Source organism: Arctopsyche grandis, chromosome 8 (assembly GCF_051622035.1).
Source record: "Arctopsyche grandis isolate Sample6627 chromosome 8, ASM5162203v2, whole genome shotgun sequence".
NCBI lineage: Eukaryota > Metazoa > Arthropoda > Insecta > Trichoptera > Hydropsychidae > Arctopsyche > Arctopsyche grandis.
In genome coordinates, this window is record NC_135362.1 from 33,077,791 (window position 1) to 33,102,917 (window position 25,127).

At 32.6% G+C, this 25,127-nt stretch overlaps 2 protein-coding genes across 5 annotated transcripts in view; one reads left to right on the plus strand and one right to left on the minus strand.

Annotated features, from left to right (window-relative positions):
• The window catches only part of LOC143916054 (uncharacterized), a 107,008-nt gene that overhangs the window by 71,592 nt on the left and 10,289 nt on the right, over positions 1–25,127 (minus strand). For all 4 annotated transcript variants that reach the window (XM_077436934.1, XM_077436933.1, XM_077436936.1 and 1 more), the window contains one exon: positions 16,262–16,318. In XM_077436934.1, the coding sequence (XP_077293060.1) occupies positions 16,262–16,318 (57 nt within the window). The remainder of the gene's footprint in view (positions 1–16,261; positions 16,319–25,127) is intronic.
• The window catches only part of LOC143916055 (alkaline phosphatase-like), a 160,686-nt gene that overhangs the window by 23,391 nt on the left and 112,168 nt on the right, over positions 1–25,127 (plus strand). The gene's annotated exons all lie outside the window — the stretch shown is intronic.

Here is a 25,127-nt window from a genome sequence, read left to right on the forward strand (position 1 = left end):
AAATTTTAGTATTTTTTCTTCTCATTCGCGGTGAAAAATCCTCACCCTCACTTTTCAACTGCACCCCATCTAAGTATATATTTTTCAGCGCATATGGTGAGCTTCAAAAATATACACACACAAATTTAAAAAAAAAACTCGAATTAATTTAAATTTTGAGTCGAACACGAGAGCTTGCAATGCGCGCATTAATATTTATGCACTCGTCTCAGTCTCAGAAAATATACGAAATTATGCAAACTGAAGTGTTCGTATCGTATTCGAGTGTGTGTGTATGTGTGTTATGTGACGAAACAGACGACATAGTGCCGTGTGCGGAAAAGCGACGGAAAAGCTACGGAAATTCACAGGGAGAATACCATTCCTTTAACCCTTTACACACCTTCTATAGTCAACTTTAATAAAATTTCTATTCGACAATAAAATAATTAATCAAACAATAAAAAAAAAATTGGATTACATATAAACAAATGTAATACATGAATATTACATTCATTCAATTATTGTGTTCATATATATGTACATAAATATTTACCTAATACAGATTAGTTACATCAATATGTGTGAAAGATATCTATGTGAAATATCTTAATCTAAACGGAATGTTTATTAGTAATGTTCATCAATTACATACACAATATATAAGACTGCTAACTTTTGTCTTAAACTTTACTTGACATACATACATAGTATACGTTTAATTTGTTTCACTAATTGCAAATTCACTGTACTTAATTCATTGCCGAAAATATAAGAAGATATATTATGTAAAATAATCTGAAAGTTTTTAATAAATTAGTATAAATAAGATTTTTTTTAAATTTAAGTATCAATAAATAAATGTTATTTTATATGTAGTAGCTCTTTCAGTGGCACATTGTAGAGTCACTTACAGCTATAACGACTGTGCGTCTCGCACACAAGAATATGCACGTGTGGACGAATATATGCGTGCGCAGAGGACGGGGTGTTCGAGATGTGGAAGGGGAGGAGGAGGTGGGTGATTGGGGTGGTAAGAGGTGGAGGGGTAGAACTCTCCACCACCACAAACACAACGAACGGATTCGTTCCACAACCGGTAGGAGTAGGTAGGAGTCGGCCTATTACCCAGGAAGGGGGAGGCGAATTGGGGAGAAGGGGGAGGGTGTTGGGAGATTGGCAGTAGTGGAACTCGTGTTCGAGAACGAGCTGGGACAAACGAACCGCTCGAAAATTGCCTCTAAATTAGACAGCTGCTAACGACAGACGACAACTCGTCAAGGTCGCTAAAAACCTTTTTCAATAAAAAATATATATTTACTCAGTAATAAAATGATAGCTTAGTCGATGGAGCGTTTGTAAGATCAAGTAGTATTTATGTAGTAAATTTAAAAAAAAGTTCAACTATATACATACATATATAGTTGAACTTTTATGATTAAAAAAAAAGTATAGAATCATTTTATAATTTATTTATTTTAAGAGCCTATTCTGCCCTTGCAGATATCATTCGATAGTGCTACAGTTATTATCCGATGTCTAGCCATAAAATATATTTCATTATTATCGGAATGATTGAAATTGAAAAATTACCAAAACAATTTAACAAATATATCCGGCGCTCGTATCAATAGCCATCACATTAAAACTTCAATGTTTGAAATTTATAATAAAAAAATACCTTGTAAAAACATGGCTTAAATACATAATCTCTAAATCAATGCAAAATGTCTCACATTTATATGGTAAACAGAAACATTTTCCAACATAGCTTCATTAATGATTCAAAACTAGCACTGAGAGCCTACCGGGTTCGATCCCGTCCTATTCTTTAATACTGCTAGTCAGACTTGGATATTTGTGACCCCAAGTTTATTGTCTCCTATTAAAGTTTGCCAATTTATCTAATTTCATTTTTGAAATGGTTCCTCCATCAAATTGGCAAAAATCATCCTACCTGCTGTCACAAATATCTGGGTTTACCTGTTAGGCTTTTCTGGCATACATATATCTATTATATTTAAAATAAAATATAAGTTATTTTTTTGGCGATGGGGTGTCAACTTAAGTTAAATAGAAAATTGTATAGGAAATATTTATATGTCCACGCAAAATTTCAAGCAAATTGTCTCGGTGAAAATGGGCAAAAATTGATAGAAAAAATTCCGTGTCTTACATATGAAAAAATTCCACTTATGTACTTACATATGTAACGAATATAAAACATTGAACAGTCAAGTTGAATAAAACCATGTTATAATTAATTTTAAAAAATTGAATCGAGTTTAAAAATAAAATATAATAAGCTCGCGCACATTCGTATATGCAAATGTATGTGGCTGCGCCCTGCGATCCATGCGCTGGCATATCGCGACACGCGTCGTATGCAAAATTGAACTCTATCAACTTGTGTATTAAGGTCGATATTCGCGTTAGCGTATTTGCCGTTTGATGTCAACGAGCGCGACTTGTGGCCGTAATTAGCCCCATACTTCCAATTCTTGAAAACGCTGAAAAACTGCACTGAAAATATGTATATAGTGTGAGCGCGCTCGAGTGCTGCGGATTACAACACACTGCACACATGTAGTGCAACAGACGTGCACTCGACACGATGACGCGCCGACATTATCTCACTGCACTGTCTATATACATATACATACATACATACTACATACTATATATACTCCCAAATTGGATTCGAATTCGAAACGCAATCGCGAAACAATTTTTTAAAAATTACTGCATAAAAATGTGTTAAAACGATAAATTTCCTTTTTAATTCTAATCAAAAACGTGTTGATTTAAATCATTTATTGTGAACTCACTTTCAACGAATTGCTTATGATAATTTTTAATAATGTCTATAAAGATAACTGATTTCATGTGTTATATTTTTGGTTTTATGTTAGGGTTTAAAGTGTCGTGCGTTTTATTATGTGTAGGGTTGATGTCACAGTGAAGTGTGTACATTCCAATGGTCTCCGTTGCCTTCTGGAAGGGATATAAAAGTTGAAAAAGAAGGGATGATATGATTTTATTTGAAATTTTAGTTTTTATTACATTAAATGCCTCAGTTTATAGATCCATTAGTTATATATTTGGCTACATACATATATAATCTTCGCACCGAAAATTAATTTAGAATACACCAATGATAGATTTGAAGATTTTCGTAGTCTACTATTAATCATTCAATTTTGCTATCGATAAACCAAAAATAATAAATTAATATCGAAATTACTTAGAAAAGGTAATTAAAAATTTCTTAGTTTTCAATAAATATATTTAATGAATCACTTGATTACCTTCAATTAGCGAATAGGTATTTCAACGAGGAATATATGTGTAGCGTTGATTTAATATTTAATAGAACTAATTATAACACTGGTGTTAAGAGCAATTCGAATTAAAATGTGAACACGCAAAACGTGGGGTTGCAATAATGCAGTGACAGTCACCGGAAAGGAATTCAATGCGGTTGTAGGGGATTATGGATTAATTAAAAGTATTTTCGAGAGGGTAAATTGCAAGGAGAGGGATCCAACCGTACATACAATGTGCATCCACACACATAGGTTATATTATTTGTACATTTCAAGGTTGTCTTGCTTCAGATTAGAATCGAACCCGATGTATTTTTATTTCCTTTTGTTTTCGCCGAATTATTATATTATATTATACATATATATGTAGGTATAATGAAAAAGGTGGCGCACGAAAGAGCTCATCGAAAGGCTCCGGGCATAAATAATGTGCCTCATTCAGTTTCTCACTTATAAACAAATAAATAAATGAATGGGTGTAAATAAATAATGAACGGTCGTCGGATGTCACCATTGTGGTGTGCTCTTTTGGGTCCAGGTCACACAATGGGCCATGTTGGTCGAGATTCAGTGAAAAGGTGTGAAAGATTCACACGTCCCCATGCACACGCACAAACATGCCCTTTTGTCGTTTATTTTGAGACCAAGAGCACACTATACACCTCACGATTACTATTCGTGCACGTCGCGTTTGTATTTGTGTATTATTTTATGAAAATATGTATATCAAAAAAATAGTATGTCCATTATGTGTAATAAGCTATCGAGAATAATGCGACTGGTGGTGCATTATCAAATCAAATACATACATACAGTGTACTCTCGACTATGGTAATGATGGGGGAGGGTATCACGGATAATTGAAAAGCATGGATAATTCAAATTAGCTCATTTTAAAATACAATAATATTTCTAATGCAGGTAACAGATGTTATGTTTTATTTATTGATGATAGAAGACTTCATTTGATCAATACAATTTTCTTAAGACATATACTTATATATTTGTACATGTAAATTTAACGATATTTAATTTACAAAAATGATATTGCGTTTTTATTTATATTAAATTTAGTTTCAAAGAAATATATCGACATCGGCGCATTTTTTCATGTTATGTTTATACATATGTCTTCTTTTGTGTAATATTAAAAAAAATGTGTAGAGATGATACTTATGTAGAGTTTTGTTGGTAGTATTTTGTCTTGCAATGTCAATCAATATGTACATATATACCTACATACATTTGTATGTACATATGCAGATGTGTCGATATTGAATCAAATTAAAAAAAATTCCGTTAAAAAATTGATCACCGTTCCATAGGTACCGTTACAAAATGGATAATTTAAAATTAATTGAAAGAAATTTAGCGACATTCTTTTCGCCGTTGATTATTATCACTGTTAATTACGCGAAAGTGTTAATCGTTAAGGGTTGTTACACAGAGTCGATGTTCTTGTTCCGCTTCAAAATGGCGGGAAAAAACGTGTCGTCAAACAATATTAATTAAAAGTTGCCCTGGGGGTAGGTGGGGAGTTTCGAGAGGACTCCTCTCTCTCTCAAAAAAAAAAAAAAAAATGTATCAATCACTTTTTCTTGAGCCACTTTTTAACGCCCCCGGCTTGTTAAACGGAAATACGCCTCCAATTACATTGCTGACAAAAAATAATTAAAAAATATATATATCTACATATACACATGTATAAGTATAAGCATGAGGATGTAGGAATACATATTCGTGTACGTATTCTTAATTTCATATGCCTATTGACATAGTATAATATTTACACACTGTCAACTTGAAGAAATCAAAATCAATATCATTATTTACATTAATATTTTAGTGGGCACCTGGTAAATATTTTCCCATATGACAAAGATACACGATTTTATCAGCAACAAAAAAATCTACGCAAAAATTTGAGATTTGTAGAAAAAAAAATTTGAGCATACATATGTAGCAATATCATTCAAATAAATTATTTAAAAAAATATAATTATGTTATTAATATGTTTGGAGTAGAAATTGAATTTTAACTAACAATTATTTTAAATGCTTTCACAATAGTGCATTTTTTAATTCCAATAATAATTTTATTAATTGTCGCTCATTTATACTGCCTATAATAATGTGTAGAAACATAGAGATAAGTACCTGGTAGATTTTCTCGTTAGTGACGTACAAAAGGCAAATTATTTTCCGTCACTTAGTCTCGAGTCTAGGAAAGAAGTTTAAAAAAGAAAAGCTCGAGCAAAGAATAAGACGAAGGAAACGACACACATGCGCATTTATACATACATACATAGGTATACAGAGGTGTAGGTACACGAATATCTGTACAAGTGTAAGTGTACATCGCAAACGAATGTCTAAAAGAAGGTGGTGGTTTGTGGAAAACGGCGAAAAAGGCTGTGTGCACAAAGTTAAATTTCCAATTACCCATTCTTCCCCGGGCCGGTTTGCTTGGCTATTATATTTTTACGCGCGGCTGAGCGCTTTTTTCTTTTCGCCTTTGAGTTTATTCTTTTTTGCGCTAACAAGTCGGTCGGCGGCAACACGTAAATAAATACGCATAAGCTTCCTTAAGGGCTGCCCTCAAAGGGATGGATGTCTTGCGGGTGTTGTGAGCCTCAAAGTGGGGCGCGCGCCTCACCTGCGAGCCAAATTGCCCGTAAACTTGCGCATTTCACGCATATATACCAATCGAGCGTATAACAACGAAAGCATTAAGATAGTTTACTTTGGAAAGCATTCGTGTCAATATTTCTTTTTTACCTTTTTTTTTTGTTTCGAGCCAACGCCTTTTTGAATACTATGTACATATTTTATTTCATTCAAATATTTACATACATATTGTAGATACCCATTTAACCGTTAAAAAGCTTTCGATTGGCATTGAGGTCAAACCAACTCAGATTAGTGAATGTATACTACCATAATTATTTTTAGTTATAATTAAAGTGTCGCGAATCATTTACAGATGTACAAATGTAGGTATCCTCAAAGAACTTATATCAAATGTTCCCGCCAAAATCATTTAACAGTTAACCACCGGAAAATGTACACAATACTATAAGATCATAACATAATTATTTATTTATTTAACGTTTTTGACCAATATGGTTTTTGACCAATATACAGGAAGAACCTAATGCGCCACAGTGGCCTACATAATAAAATAATTATAAACATTTTTCTAAAGATAATTATAAAATTTTGGAAGAAATTTATTTCAAAAAGGATTTTTGATACATATGCATTATTAATGCACAAATGTATTACCAACTTTAAATTTTATTATATTTATTATACTTTTTATTGGGAAATTTCCAAATTTCAAAAATCGATAATCATACACATATGTATGTAGTTATTGTAAATTTTTTGAAGGTTGATTATTGAAAACACAATATTATTCATATTTGTTTATATCAGGGATCTCTCAGACACGTCAGAATGTGAATATCAAATCGCATGAACAATAGATAGGTAAATATTGAATGTTCGAAAAAATAATATAAAATATAGATATTCCTGTCCGCTTCTCCTAGCACAAGCTTTTATTTACATTTACTAGCAAACATTCCTGATATCAACATGTTTAGATTTATATAATTTATAATTTAATTTTAAACTGATAAAATAGATTTAAATTAATTAATTAAATGTTAAAAAAGATTTAAATTTAGCGTAAAATTTAGATAAAGCCAAGAAAAATAATCGTGCAATGTTGGATATATGTAATTGAATTAAATTATTGCCTCATTCTTAGTCAACACTCATATGAGATTAAATATTAAATAACATTAAGTTGTTATTATTAGAAATTAATTATCAAAAACTTACTTCATGCAGAGAAAGTAAAAATGTGATCGTACAACACACATTTTATAATATTAAATTACACACAACATATGTATTCCAAAGTAACAAATCATTGGAACGAATTTCAATTGAAGGAACACAGTCACCTTCCGTATATTCTGCAACCGGTTAAGAAATTTTTCAAGCATCTAAACGGCACGAATTATTATACCATACAATGCCTTGTATTGACTACTGCGTTCCATTACAATGTTAACCCATTCACGTTCGAGTGTGCACAATTAATCGACAATAAAAATAATAAATACGTACATAATCGACGCAATAGCGTGCCGGTCGAAAAAAAATGTTATTTTAAACGCAAGCAAGGCATCATTACGGTGCAGCACCGGGTTCGTCATCTCGACCGCGTGTTTCGTGTATCCATTGTGGGCTGCTACATACTAAATATTGTGACAATTTAGTTACATGGGGTGTAACATTATATGAGGGTAAGTGGCGCCGCTTCGACATCCGACACCTCTCACCTTCCCCGAGAAGCTGCGGCGGATGCAACTTTCCGATCCTAATTTTATTCAATTGCATCGAAGAATATTCAACTGTGATTCGATTACCGGTTTCAACGACAACTTCAGATACGCATCGCAAATTCAATTAATAGTCTGTGAGGTATTTATGATTTTTCCCACAGAATTAGTATGGATGATTTTTTTGGCGACCTTTTTGCTGACTCTCTCAGTACTATTAGGGCTAAGGCGAAGAAGCAAATCAGTGGTCGATTTGCTTCTTCACAATCATTGTTTATTAATTTTAATATGTTTTGTAATTTTTTTGTTTGCTTTATATTACCACGTGGCGCTCACTGTACATGGAATATAATATTTTCATTTTATATTTTTTGTCTCACCGTACTGCTTCTTTTTTATATTTTATTCTGTATGTGTGCCAATTTACATAAAATAAAATTCAATTTCTCTTTTAACATTTCTTCAAAGATTTGTTAAAATTTTTCGTATTTTATTTTATTTAAATTGAATTATTTAAGGCATATCACATATGTGGTTAGAAAAATTTACTCTCGATTATCAGGGTGCTGATTATCCGTGCATGAATTCAGTATTTTAAAAATACATAAATAGCAGTTGGTATGTAGGTATACTTAAAACGAAAAACTGTCTTATATTACCACAAATTTTACCATCTGTAATGAATACCAAACCATTGATCAGAGAGTTATCAGTGAAACAACGTTATTGTTAAATGTATAAAGTATTCGTTTAATTTTTATTCAAAGTAAAGGCATATTCTCAATTTTTCACAGATATTCTAATTAAGTTTATATAAATTATTAAAAGGTATTTATTTATGTATTTAACATACTTGGGGGAGGCGGCAAAGCTGATAGACCCAAGGGGTTTGTTTTATACATATGTATATGTAAATTAAATGGAAAATAAGTGAAATACATTCAAAATGGAAATATTATAATAAAAAATAAAAATAAGAGAAAAAAAGTAAACAAGAAACAGAAATAAGATACTGGGAAAGAAGAATTATTGAAATCCTTTTAAGTTTAAGAAATACATCAAGCTTATTCTTAAAAAAATATTAAGGTTAACAGAAATTACAATATCATTGGGAAAACTATTCCAAACTGAAACCACTCTGTTTGAAAGTTATGTTTGCTTCTACTAATTTCGTTAGTGAGCTTTTTTCTTTTACCAAAATTTTGAATCCTCTTATTCATTTGTAATAATGATTATAAATTTCATATTTAACATGTTATAGGGATTGTAAATGATGTAGAAAAATTTGATAACTTGGGAAGCAATTATTTGATTATCTTATTTTGTGATTTCAATTAATGTTAAAATTTAAAATAGCCACAGAAAGAGGTACCTATTTTGCCTCAACATTCCAATGCCCAAATTTAAAATATGAAACGAGTCAAACAAAAATAGCAGATTAACACAAAAATGATTTCCGACATGTGTGCATCATATAAAGCGCTCACTTAGCAGCTGTCACCGCCTATTTTCTTTATTAATATTTCTTTTAAGATCAATTTAGTCTCGATTTGTTTCATAGTCAATTTGTCACATAGGCGGGTCCGGTTTCACCCCATCGACCATTTCACCGACAAAGAAGGCACCAACAGTAACAACAACACTTTCTTGCGGAAGTGTCGACGTCCGTCTGTCAACGGTGACTATGACAAGATACACATTTTTTCCTAAAATCTTTGTTCTCACCGCCAAGTGCTACCGAGTCGAGAGACCGCGTTTTCCGTGACGTTTACAAAACCAATCCAACACATACCCTATAGTAAGTATATGTAATATACAGGGCCGCCGAGAGTAAACCTGAGAGCCCTGAATAAATATTAATTACAGACCCTATGACAATATAAACCGTGCTTGCAGATTTTTTTTAACATCATGAGAAAATATTTCAATTCTGACTGAAAAGCATCTGCATTTTGATTGTTACTTTTAATATTATTTATTAAGTGAATATTAACCAATTGATCTACAATTTCTACTGCTGAATTCCATCCCAGATAGCTGCCGAACTTTTGTGCCATAAATAAATCAGCTGAATTGCTATGATTTTATCTAGAAGTAAAACGTTCCCCAGGAATTTGCCCACTACCCTCCCTGTTGTCGTTAGCTCTGATAATAATGTACATGTAGTCGGTAAGTAACACGTTAACGTTGTCATCAGTTTTACAAGACTTTCCGTGAAATTTTCTCTCCAGTAGACGGGGTGTTTGTGTGTGTATTAAGCGACTAATTGACGTCGGCTAAGTGGTTACATATGGCTATGTCGGTGGGTAACAAGTTACGACCGAACGGGGTGAAACCGGACACCCCCGACCACAATTCAATTAACTCACTGTGTGTTCGCCTTTTCGACAATTTTCCCTCGTTCGTTTTACGCTTATTAAATATTATGGAACAAAACGACACGTTCCGAGGTACATTATAAACACTAAATTGTTCTAGAACCTCGAATCTAAGCCGAGACAATTAATCAGAAAGTGTTTTTGAAGGTTACCAATAAATTATTATTAGAATTTATCGTACGGGTCGAATTCATTCAATTGAAACATTACGTTCAAGACAAAAGTTTTATTTTATTTTATTCACAGAAATACCTAGTACTGAATGAAAATACGGAAACTATGTACATATGTATGTCATTATTATGTCTGACTATGTGTATTTTTTCCAAACGAATTGAGCATTTTAACGACACCCCTCAAGACTGAAATACTTTTATATTTCACAAATAAAAATGTCGTCAAATAATCGAAGCGTGCTATATACATACTTATATTTTAGTATAGATACCTACTAGGGTTACCAAATATTTGAAAATCGAATATCGAATATTAGTTTTAAAGTATAATATTTAGACTAAGTTTTAGAAAGGTAAAGATATTATTAAAATTTTAAAAGAATCCTATTCAAATAGAATCAAATGTGCTGTAGATTGAAAATAAAAAAAATGTTTGTTTAAAAAGTACATATTCGAAAACACAGATTTGAGATCCCTGATAGATATTCATATGTGTATGATAAATATTATTTAAAGTTTTATTTTACATATTTTCATTGGAAAACAAGGTTTAAGATATTCGTCTCTCGTCCACTTGGCCCTTCAAACTTTGTTTTTATACTAATATTATTATTTTTAATTGATTATATGCTGTAAATTTTTATTGTCTTTTCGTTTGTTATGTTCTTCTGTGTGTGTTTTTTTTTATTATTTTGACCATTGTGACATTTCAGGAATTATCTGTAATGCTATGATGGTCCAATTCCTGCCTTTTCTCGGCATAACGAGGATCGACATGAAGCGGAACACTTGGATGAGAAGTATGAAAAGGATAGTTGACATAGTATATATAGTAAAGAGATTGAAATGGCAATGGGCGGGCCACGTGGCTAGAAGAATGGACGAAAGGTGGACAAAAGAAGTGCTTGAATGGTACCCGAGAGAATGCGAAAGGGTAAAAGGAAGACCGCATGGAAGATGGATAGACGAAATAAGGAAAATGTGTGTGTGAGATGGATGAGTGTGGCGCAAACTAGATATGAGTGGAAGCGTGTTGGATGGTGAATCGTGAATGGCTGTGATATCTATGTAATACATCAATGCATAAATCTTAGCTATGTATTTTTAAATTCAAAACCTAATAGGTATTTAAAAAAGAAACTTTCAAAAATTTGGTTATTTCAGGGTTGGATAATTCCATCACACTGAAATGACACTTAACGATAAACTTTGAAATAATTCCATTAAGACGAGATCGACACGTGCCAAAATCGGTAACAAATTTAAAGGGCAAAATTTCACTAACCCAAAGCAAACAGTATAATGACATAGCATTAAGCTCATACATAACATAAGTAACACGATCAATTAAAGGGAAGCAAACATGTAAGGCTGAGCCTGAGATATGAAATAAGTGGCGTATGCACGCGAGCCAAGGTTTGACGTTGGGCAACAACAATATGCAAATGGTGGGCGTGTTTGTTTCGCAGCCAGGGCTTGTTGCAGCGATGGCGGCCGGGCCACGGCAGGTGCTCCCAAGCCGCGGTCCTATTGTTTTGGGGCGACAAAGGGGGCCGCGGGGGGCGCGACCCGCACTTGACTGCTGGGCCACCTATTTATTCGCCTGAATTACAAATGGCCGCCATATGTAGTCGCCGGTGTGTGTGTGTGTGTTCTCAAACTTTACGACACTTGTCGCCTCTTTGCGCTTCCATTTTAGCCACCACATCAAATTAATCCTCATTTTTTTGACGTACAACTACATAATTCTTAAAATGTAAAATACATCAATAACATTAGTTGTCCTGGTCACGTAAAGTCAGTGGGTTGTATTGCGACAAGATTGATGGTTCTAGGACACTTCAAAAAACCACTGGACATTAACCCCCCCCGTCAAGGATAAAAATCTAATATATAATTTCGAAAGAGACTTTTTAAGTTTGTAAATATGTAATGTTGGTTCGTAGCATCGAAAACAAATCAGTTTCTATGACGATTTGGGGAGCCGGGGGGCGAAGACTCCGGGGGTTGCTGGGGGCGAAGGTCTCGAGGGGTGCCGGGGGCGAAGGCCCCGAGCGGTGCCGGGGGTGAAGACCCGGGGGCACCGGGGGGGCCGCCGGATTCTGGTATAATACATCTAATATACCTACATATATATGTAATTTCGAAATAGACTTTGTAAGTTTGTATCTTTGATTGGGAACTTCGTGATATATATTTTTTCGATTCAAATAAATTTATTAAAAAAACAAATGAATATTTACTATTAGATTCGCCACGTTTAAGCTGTTTATATTACAAATACTGAGCAAAGCCGGGTAAAATAACTAGTATTTTATAAAATTTGACAGTATCTTTAATAAAAAGTCAGTATCAATGCTAATTTATTTCAGCCAGAAAAATGCATATTCAGAAATACAGATATATATTAATAATACATATATCAGATTCTTTATAAATAATCAATAATAAAAAATCAGTAATCAATAATAATATTTCAAAATATACAAAACTCCAATATCAATTGTATTTGAATCCCTTTTTCTTTTCCTTTTCTCGATTTTACAAGTTCCATCATGGATTGTCGTCGAATAGTGCGAGTATCTAACAATTGTAATATGTAAGTTGACCCTACAGCCAGTCCGCAATTTTGAGTCAAACAAGTCTTGCGGAAAATGTATGAAATTTTATATGAAGCCTAAATAAATTAACGTAATAAACGAAGCTCTTATTGTTCCAATTATGTTAATAGAGCAAATAAAGAAAACAGTAATGAAAACGATGAAATAAATTAATCATTGTAAAATAACAACTATGGTGTTTCATTCCTAAAAGAAATTCTACGTTTAAATAACTCTGCAGAATCTATTTTCTTTATAAAATTATTTGCTACATTGATTTTTCTTTGATACTTTTTTGCTATATTTGTACATTATTTGAGAAAATATGTCTGAGGAAAATTATCCAAAGATGTATTATAAAAAAGATAATGCATCAATACTAAAATACATATCAAATTGATGCACAGTTTGAGGAGTTCCGTATAACAATGGACAGGTTCATATTCGAATTTCTTACGACCCTTTCGTTTTAAATGCATGCGAAATAATGTGCATGTTGCATCTCTCATATTCTTTCTCTTTTGTTTACATTCAATTTAAAGTTTAATTGAATGTGACTTCACCCCTTCTATTATACACGAAAAAGTCATTCAAATCTAACAGTTGATTTGTATATTTTAAAAATTGTTTGGCGACTGTTTTCAATAAAAGTATCACGTCGGACAATTATTCTATTATACATACATATGTACATATGTAGGTATATTTAGCATAGGTTGATGAATATATGAATAGCAGTACAGTATAAATATTGTAGGTTTGATAAAAATCAACTAAATAAGTGTTAAATGACGTATTTTCAAATAATTATATATATATCTTCATTTTTTTTCTATATTTATTTTCGTTTTCTTTTAGTTATCATTTTACTGTTCTAATTTTTTTTATCTCTTTGTATTTTATTTTTCTTATTAAATTTTTTCTCTTTTATTGTATCTTGAAAATTTTATTATTGTAATCTTGAAAGTTTTATTTATTTATTATTTTTTTCCCATTTAATTTCTAATATCGCTTCTCATTTAAGTCTATCGGTTTTGCCGCCTCCCCCAAGTATGTTAAATAAATGAATATATAACCACTCGAAAGGTTATTTTTTTTACTTAGTACATTGTACTTGTAAAGTGTTTAAAAACTTTTATGCCTCCATACAAAATTGTATCACATGTGCAAATGTATGTACATACATACATATGTATCATACCAATTGAAAATCCTATATCGCTATCCATGTTTGTAATAATTAGAGTTTCGCCTAATTATTATTTCGTATATACATATATTAAATTGAATATTATATTTGTAGCTCTGACTATCTACCATATGATCTATGTACATTTACATAACGTAAAATTTCTTCCAAAGCGATATTAAATCTCAAAAACGATAAAATGCTAAACATTAATCGTCGTAGAACAAGCTAACCTCGTTATTTCTCTAACTTAGATATGTACATAAATATTAATAAAACATACTTGATATGCATCACACATAACATGAAAGCATATAAGCTACATAAATTATCGGGATTCAGGAGCAATGATTGAACGATTGATTCAATGAAATCGTTTTAAAAAAATAATCCACAAAACATACCATGGCATGTTGGAGAGCTCTAAAAGAGAGCTTTCGAAATCCCTCTCAGTCGTAGATAGAGGTGGAGATTCGCAATGTTTTCGTTGGGCTCGCGTAGCAGCCAAAGGAAAATCGATACCGAAAACAAAACTGGCAAACGGCACAAAAGATAGCAAACAAAAAACGACCATAATGAAAATAATAACACAGGCTTATTTCCTCTATCAATACTCGTCTCCGATGTTATCTTATAATATTAGCCCGGAGGGGAGCGGGGTGGGGCGAATCGGATCGAAAGGAAAGTTCAAAATTGCAACACGGGCTCCTGTCGCCTCGTGTCGTTAGGGTCAAAATCGCTCGCGGTGACGATTGGCAGTTAGGACGTTTTCGATGCGGACGGGTCGAGGTGGTAAACTGGTGCATATTCATTATGTCGAAACAAAAGGCTGGGTGTAAAGCGTTAAACACGGCCCTTGTGTTCCCGTGACGGGCGAGGGGAGGGTGAGGGGCACAGAGGGGAGAGCAACGGGACTAGAGGAGGGGTAGCAGTACGGAGGGGTGAAAGGGGGAGTGAAAAGCGGCTCGATGGGGCGTTGAGCATAAGTTGCAATTCATCAATAAAAGAAAACAAAACGAGGGAAATTTTAAAACCTCATCTAAAACATATTTTAAGATCTTAGCCGCAAATCACGATTGATTCATTTATTATAATCTCAATAAAATGCAACTGCTTAAGATCACATCACTTGAATATATTAGAGTGAAATTGGCATATGCGATTGTTGAGTTTAGACATTTCCATATTGGTAATACCTTGAAATGGACATTACAGCGGCGGATCAACTTAATAAAGGGGGCCTAGGCAGAGGTTGATTTTGCCTCCCCCCCCCCCCCACCCTCAAATAAATAATGCCATTTATTTCAGACATTCAAAGATATTTGCTAAATTAAATCATACATATGTATATATTTATATAAATTCTCACCCATATATACTATCTTGAAAAAACTGCATGCCATATATAATATTCACTAACAAACTAACCAGTAGATTCTATGACAGAATCACTAATAACCATACTAACACACTTGTGAAGAGTCTCGGTGATTACAACAAAATGTCTATATACCCTTCATGTATAACACACAGATTACCTAAACACAATCTGCTTTAGGTCATCCCCTTTAGAGAGGCTTTAATTAATATTATGTATTAGATGTATTGTGAGCATTTATAATAATTGTAAATAGGTTTTTGAGCTCTTTTTCCTATTATGCTGTACATTAACATTAGAATAATATAATACATACTATGATTACTAACCAAATTAAATTAAAATTTTAAAATAGAAAATGATCAGTAGATCAGTAGCGATTAAAATATATATAAGATGTATTGTGAACATCAAAATACATATGCACATATGTATATTAGTATATAATTAATTTAGGCATATCTATTAGAATATGCATTTATGTACATTTTAAAAATGATTATTATAATTTTTATAGACAATAATAATGTATTTGTACGCGAACCCTGACTACGCTCAAACTTGCACCACTTTATCATTCGAAGATCTCACCTTGAAAACCTTCGCGAGTACAAAAACCTCACCTTTGAGCACTCCATACTCAACACTATTCTTCGACGAGAACACAACACCATTCAAGTTTACGGCAAATAAATATTTTTATCAATCGCAGCTTATTTATGCGATTCATCGTCCGCAAGCGGGAGCGAATCGTTCGCGGAACCCGAACAATGCAAATATGTAGAATATTTGTCGAACGCTTAAACAGTAATTATCTTATATCATATAGTACATACATACATATGTAGGTATGAGTGTACTTAAATACACGAAAACTCACCGGAGAGACAAGAAGGTTGTCCGGCAGAGCTGAAGGACGACTTCAGTTGAGGAAAACCTGAAACAAGACAAAACAAAAAAAGTAAAAATCACACGCCAACTTTCAATGTCCATCGGTAATTCGATACGCATATCCTATGAAAATACGGTTAATGAAATACGACTCTGGTTTTTTGTCGGATTGGTACGTTAAATGCAAAAGTTGTAGAGCAGAAAAAAAAATGTCTGGCAATAGCAAATATCTCACAAAGCTAGGTAATAAATATTTTATTCGCCTATTGTTACAAAACCACAGTTGAAAAAAAATTCGGAAAGACTTCAATAGACCGAACATAATTGTGTCACGCGCTCCTCTTCTCTATGTCTTTTCATGCAGAATTCCACTTAAAGCTGTAAGGAATAGGCGATTAGGTTACCCAGCTGATTCTACAACTTCTATTATTAATAAATAAATAGCACGACGATTGAATATGTGTTTTGATAAACGTTTAAAAATGCATTTGTGTTCAAATTATATTTATGGCAAAAAAAGTAATAGCAAAGTTCAAAATAATTCATACGGAAACCAAATTTACTATTCTTTTTTAGAAAGATTTTTTTTCAAATCCATTAATAATATCATTAAAAAATAATTTTTCTATTTAATAAAATTTGAATTGAACTCGGGAGTTACATAGAATGTGTTTACATATCTAATATGTAATTTCGAAAGAGATTTTTTAAGTATTGTTGGTTCGAAAATCCGCGAAGTCATCGAACAAATGAATATTCAAATAAATTTAAATAAAATAAAACTATTCAAATACATTCTTAATGGTTTTTCTTAAAATAATTATGTTCTTTTATCAATTTATGTAATTTAATAAACTTCCCAACAAAATAAATAAATAAATTTAATAAAATGTTTACTATTAGATTGACCATATGTAAGCGGTTTATGTTTAAGCGAAGCCGGGTAAAAACACTAGTATATAATACTATTATCTAATATACTGTAATTGTTCTTATTTACATGCATTTACTTATAGTGTCTTTTTACACTATAAGTAAGGTACATAAAATATTTATTAATTTATAATTGAGGAAAGATTGCACAAAATCCAATTATTGATGTTACACACATTTTATTTTTATATTAATTCTATGTACATAGAAACTGAAAAATGTCAACCCTGTGTATGTTATAAATCTAATGTACACATTTATATTTAAAAACTATTTATCAAAATTGCAAAAACATGTTGAGAATCAGTTACAATCACGAACAACAGGTCAATTCATAGAAGTGAATCTATTTAGCGAGGGCATGTCAAAATATTACAAGAGAAAAATGCCAACGCTATGAGCTTATTCGAGATGACAACTTACCGAAAATCTTTTCAATGCCATTATGTATTATATATTCAACACATACATACATACATACATATGCACAACGATGAATGGGGAATCCGACAAATTGTTATGCGCGTTCTCAGCAAATCATCGAACGTTGAAGAAACTCACACAATAGCCTCGTAGTAATAAAATAATATATTATAGTTCGAAATGATAATATAATAACACAGATATATGTATTGTGATTAATTCGGAACACTTGTGTCCTAGTTAATTCCAGGCTTATCGAACACATTTTGTAGAAATCTGGATCGGGGGATCGCGACCCGCACGACACGGACCCCTGTCCGATCCTGGACGAAAAATGTCGTCCCGTACAAAAGGCAGGACAATGGCCACGTTAAGGACCTCTATTAACGACATAATAGAATTACGGCAGCTTATCCGATCGCACAATGCCAGTTCGACAAAGGCCAGCGTGCAAAGTTAGTTCTTTGGGGACGCTCGCTGTTGCGGAGACACGATCCCTTATTTCGTTTTTATTTCACGTATGTGTGTACGCATTATAATATATATGTATATGTACATATGAACATACCCGTGTATTTTTTTGGGTCTTTCTCGTTCGTTTCTCGCTCGTCAACATCATCTTATATTTCATCGTATCGTCATTGTCCCTGGTGTTGACAGAGCACACATCATTGAGGCACTTAACGCATGTTTCATTCGAAATCCAAACATATTTCCCCGGGCGCGCTTATCTCCCTGGATTTTTTATTTATTTTCGAAGAACGTCCAAAAATGTAAAAAATACATAGTGCACGTATGAATGATAGTTGGGTAAACATGCGTGCGCACTTATGTGAAGAGATTTTTAGAACACTTTTTCAACACCATCAATAAGCGTAAAGGTTCTAACGGAATGTTCATTGAGTGAAATAATAACCTGCATATAATCAGTCACGTGTACATACCTACATGAGATTAAGTGGTCAAATATTATTTATATCAATAACATATTTTTCATAATTAACTTCTTCTGTATGGCTTCCTAACGCATCTTATTATTACATCTAATATATAATTTCGAAAGAGACTTTGTATGTAAATATAGGTGCTTCTTTAGTATGCGGTCTACCTTTACATATCTACTTTAGTATGCGATCTATGTACCTTCAAGTTTTTACTTTAATATGCGGTCACTGAGACTGAATAATACCGACCGTAAAAACTTAATCTTAAATGAATAGGGCCAACCTTAACTTAACCTAACCTATCCTGACCCTTAAATAAATAGGTGTTGGCTGCTAAGATATCTTTTTTTTTAAGTTTTATTTCATCAATATTTTCACACAAAAAACATATCTTAGCAGCCAACACCTATTTATTTAAGGAGCAGGATAGATTAGGTTAAGTTAAGGTTGGCTCTACTCATTTGAGATTTGGTTTAGAGATACATATGTATCTTCTGACGATATTGACAACATTATGGGGCGGCAGGAAAAAACAAAAAATGTAATAAAAATTTCGTTGCTACGATACAAATAAAAATAAAGTAAAAAAAATAGTCTACTGCGATTCAAAGGTATGTAGATCGCATGCTAAGGTAGACCGCATACTAGAGTAGCACCTAAATATATATGTTTATAAGTTGGTAATCGTAAACAAGTTAAAATATCTATGACGACGAGTCGATTTTTTTCGATTCAAATAACTTTAATAAAAAAACAAATGAATATTTACTATTAGATTCGCAAAGTTTACGCTGTTTATTTTAAAATACCGAGCGAAGCCGGGTAAAACAACTAGTAAATTATATAATGATAACAATACAAACGCGTGGACGATATTCATATATTATACATATGTAGAGAAGTTTAAGAGATCAAATTTTGAAAAGGATTTAATTTTCGAAATATATACACACAATCCCAATTTGAAATTTTAGTTAAAAATGAAATAAATCACATTTTTGATTTTAGTTTATGAAATAAAGGTAGAAACATGGAAAACTTTAAGATAATTACGATTAAATGTAAACGTTTTTATAATATTAATTACATATCATATCTTCTATGTACATTTTTTTTCGTCCAAGACACTACATATTACATGAAAGTTCATTAAGCTTTTAAGATTTGTATAATTTTTAACGGGTTTCCAGAAACCTATGGAAACCATTAGGGTGACAACACTGCATATACATATGTATATGTTGGCATGAAATATTTCATTAAAACAATTATGGCCAAATCACACAGGGAAGAACGGCACGTTGTGTGCTTGGCTCCCCGCTGTGGGGGTTCTCCTACATTTCTTCAAATATGAGATACACCGTTATCGATGACTGTCAAGCAAGGATAAAATTTTACCGAAACACTCCAGGGGGGTGATTTCGGGACGGTGTCTTCTAGGCGTGCCATGAATATGTGCAAGGCATGCCACATTTTTTTCCCATGTTTAAAAGTATCTCAAAAAAACCATGAGCCGCGTTCCTTCCTGTGTGATTTCGCCCTTAAGACCATATGTAGGATCAAATAAATAAAAAAAAATATAAATTTCCCTCTACATTTTATATCAAATAATTTATAATCGGAAAATGTTATAATTTATCGTTTATGCATAAAAAAAGGACACACCAAAAAATGAATATATGCAGCCTTTGTATGTAGCCTCTTTGAAAAAATGATCAATTATTTAATTTAACTATGTACAAAGACTTCACCTCACTTTTAAAAGCTGTTAAAAATACTGCCAAAATAAAGACTAGGAAACTGCCAGTTTTCATCACCCAAACACCATGCAAAAAAGAAGCAAAGCGAAATATCGATACTTGCACGAAAACACACACAGGGGAGCACCGATTCGAATCAGGTGACGGATCCATTCAAAGCGGACTCGCATTTGGCTTTTTTTTATTTCCCTATCGCTTCTTTGTGAGCGCGAAGAAGGGGTTGAAACATTCCCGGTTTTGAATAGTCGCACCCCTTCGATCGACAGAAAATTAACAGTTTGGTAAGGAGGCGTCCTTTGTCGCACACGTCCAAATATTTTGGGTACCAGGATAATGGGCGAAATTACCGAAAGAGAGAACCAACGTGACAATGTGAATTATTGTCCTCGCTAAAGGTGGTGAGGTTTAACAACCCTTTTGTGCGTGCGCGCGAATATCAGATTTCCCCCGACAATGGAAACATCTTGCCACATTAGAATCTTCGATATACGAAAATATTACTGGAAACAGAATCGTCGCGCCAAAACTTTGGACAACTCAAGTTTTTTTTTTTTATTATTTGGCATCGTTCTGCCACCCTCTTAATCCCTAAATGCACTCCCCATAATATGAATATCACCAGGGGGCTCCGAAAAATTTCGATAGGCCGTTACGCGCCGAATTCCCGTATTTAATTTGCCAATTCATAAGGTCTTAGTGGGGATTTTGAAGGTGCGAGCTTCAGTTTTCGACACGGTCTTAATTTGTATGATAAAATGCAGAGCTTGAAGAGCACGAAAGTGACGTATTAAAAAAAAATTTAATTTAAAAGTATTGAAAAACTATTGTATTATACTATTAATCCAATCTTTTTATATGCCTATTTAATAGGAATTATGCCATTGTATTGTGAGCAATGTGATATTCGGTCAATTTACCTTATCCCAGATGAGAAACGAGAGCCAAATCGACATATGAATACCAGTCAGCAAATTACGAATTACCAGCTATAATTACGAATTATCAGTCTATCAGATACATATGTAAATATATGTAATCTACATGTGTGTTTTTGATCTATGTACATATTATTGTTTTCTTCTATAATATCTGAGCAATACAACTTCCTAATTTTTAATAGCTAATTACATTGTTCGAAAAATTACTTTTTTTTGCTTCAGAGACGAGACATGACTTTTCTTATAGATCTATGCCCAGTGAACACGAATCTGGTAATAAAAAAAACGAAAACAAAAAATAGTGTGGCCAGAACACTATCCCAATAAACATGTTTCAATATAAAATACTCAATATAAAATAGTATTAATAATGGGAAAAAATCCCAAGTGAAAATACGTACTTTAGAATTTTGATTTGAACTGAACGACTACTTAGAGAGATTTGAAAGCTGAAAATTACTACAAATGAAAGATAAAATACCCGACTATAGATTCCAATATTCATTTTGAACAGGAAATTGACAGATTTTGAGGCATTAACCGAACAACACCAAGATATAGAAAAATCGCGCGATTTAAAAAACACATATGTATATCAATCAACATTTTTTATTACCAGATTCGTGTTTACTGGGCATAGATCTATAAGAAAAGTTATATCTCGTCTCTGAACCATTTTTCGTGTTGAACAGTGTTATGTATGTCAAGTAATCTATTGTACAATATTGTGAAATTTAATGCAAATCCAGTTAGATTTTGTTGACTGATAGATATGTATGTACAAATGTATATATGTAGTTACGAGAATGTCATTGAGTTAAACACACACTACTTATGGGAGTATCGTGATCACTGATCGATCAGAGTTCACAATTCTGTATCAGTGAGACAAAAATATAAAAATAGGAATAGAATCACGCAAATGCGACATAATGAGATGATGCAGAGTATGTATCTATACAAAATGCGGACAATTTCAATTTGGGTAAGTGTGTTTCCCTAATTTAGGACCGCTCGAACGTGTATAACGAACGAGCCACTCGAGCGAGCCTGTTACCGGCTCAAGCAGACTTATTTTCGCTGGGATTTTTTTCTTCTCCTTCGCGAAATGACTTAATTTGCTTTTCTTACTCTCGATTCCTTATTCCCGAAGGAGAGCATCGTCTTCCTCGCTTCCCCCCCTGCAACTCCCCTCCCTAATCCCGTTTCGCTCCCGGTTTTCACATTCCTTCGCTCTCGCTCTCCCCCCCTTTGGAAGGGACTATTTTATATAGTGACTTACTCGGAATTGCCACTAATTAAGCGGTAGAAAATAAAAAGAAATATATAATTGTTTAACCAAATTAAAACATGCTGACTTCGGAAGACATTCTTTGTATAAAAAAAATGTATGTAAAAATATTTTTTTACGATTAAATTGTTAGCTTTTATGAAAACTTTATACAATTTAAAGCACGTTCTATTTTTATTTTGATACCAAGTCAATAAATTATTCATTTTTGAACCCAATTAGGTTTTTTTTTAATTACCTATGTAAATCATTTTAATTACCTAAAATCTAATTTGCACTTAAAATATAATTTAAGTATAAATTAGATTTTTACCCGGATGATTTCTCCGGTTGTATAAGTTTATGAACAAAATTATTATCAGTTATACTAATTGCTCAGAAAATTTCTGAAGCAACCGAGAAATTTTCAGGGTGATAAATCGACAAGTTGCCTTTTACATCCATATGGATTTGAATCATGTAATAAGTTTGAGATATAAACATGCACTGCTGGTAGCAAAATTTCAGTATGATAATAAAATAGACAAATTTGTGTCTAGAGATTTTTTTATAAAATTTAAATTCAGCTGTGAAGCTGCGCAGCGCTCTCGTTTTTGTCGCGCTCGTTTTCCCGCTTCGGCCGCTCGATTTTCCTCAATTTTCCGAGACCGAAAATCTCACTCGGCGCGCGTAATTATATTTCGTGAATGCCGCCATCGCTGAATGGGCCCTTTGTTGGCCCGAAATTAGGGTTTAGCTTTAAAGACGAGATTTATAACTTCATTCGCGCATCTTCCATCCCAGACGGATGTTTTTCTCGACCGATCCGTTTCTTCTCCCCCCCCCTCACTCACACCCCTCGCCTCCATTCCCATCCCCATCATCCCTTCGTCGTCTCACCCTCACCGCGTCCTCCGCCCACAAACGGTCGCGTGATAAATGTATTTGTAATAAAGAGCCGAGCGCTGGGTCGCTGCCACCCTCTCTCACCCCCGCAGTTTTCAATTGTCACTGGGGATAATTACGTGCCAGGATTAAATATCCCTGAACGACAATGACGATTACAAAATTAACTATAAGGACCGGCTTGCGTCTAATAGGCGGACGAGGAGTCACAGTGCGTAACTTACGAGTTAATTTTGTTTGCCGGAGTCATGTTGTCGTACGATTCCATACAAATTTTAATTATTTCGTATCATCGATTGACAAAAGTGAATTAAGTCCAATTTATTTCATTCTTAAATTTTAAAATCCCCGGTGATGTTTCCACGAAAGTCAATCTCCGAAGACGGAGGTATGTAGATTCAATATTATATAACAATGGATTTCTTTTAACTGTATAGGTAAAAGTTTTTATGAATTAATTTTTCCACTATAATATCTACATATTTGTTTATATTTTATATAAATTCATGCAATCTAAAATCTATTGTAGTATCTGGAAATGTTTTTTTAATTTAAAAACTAAAGGGTCATTAATTCAGTTGATAAATTTATTTTAAGTTTCTAAAGATTCCAACCATTTTCATAGTTAATATGATTTAAATTTCATCAAAATCCTAATCGGAATCAATTTTTTTCAATTAAAAGTTTTTGACTACTTTTGACTATTGTATGATAATTGAAACGAAATTGATATCACAAAATTGAATTTATATTGATTCTATAATAATTTTCATTCTATACTTAAGAGATGGTAATAGAAAACAACTACATACATACTACTAAATATAATACTAGATAGTCTACTAAATATATATCTACTAAATATTAGATTGTTATTTATTATTGTCTTATGTCAATTGCCTTTGTATTTTAATTCATATAAAAATAATATTATTTTAGTTAGAGACATTTTAAATAAATAAAAAAATTACCCTATTGTACATACATAGACATATATTTTTAAATTCTTATCACGTCTTAATTTAAAAATATAAAATAAAAATCTTTTTTAGAAACATGTTAAATATTTGAAATGAAATGTAGATATAATTTTAAAAAAAAAATCGAACAATTGAAAGTGATGCGATTTCATTGCCCGTTACTGTACTTTCAAATTCCGAAATATTAAAAATTTATCTAAATAGAATGATTTTCAGAATAATTCCCAAAAAATAACTCACATTCTGTAGTCATCCAATTTTGTGGATATTATAATGACAGATAGATACATAGATATATAGATAAGTGTAAAATTTGAATACACGTTCAGAAAAATAATTACATATGCACTTATGTACATACATATAAATATGTAGTACATACATATATGCTGCTGTAAATTTTGAATTATAATTTCCAATTTATGCTATATGAATCCCACATTGTTTTAATAATAACATTAAATTAAAATATTATAAATGTAGATACATATATGTATGTACATATGCATTAATAATGAAGTGAAATATATTATTTTTAATAATATGTGTGTTATTATCAATTTGGCTATACCACGAATAAGAAATGAAAACACAATGCAGTCAGTTTTCCAGGAGTAAAAATTTTCAAAATTGTGATTTTCCCCAGCAAAGAGGCAGATGTCGACGGTGGAAAATCGCATTTCCTGCTATAGTCCTCCTGT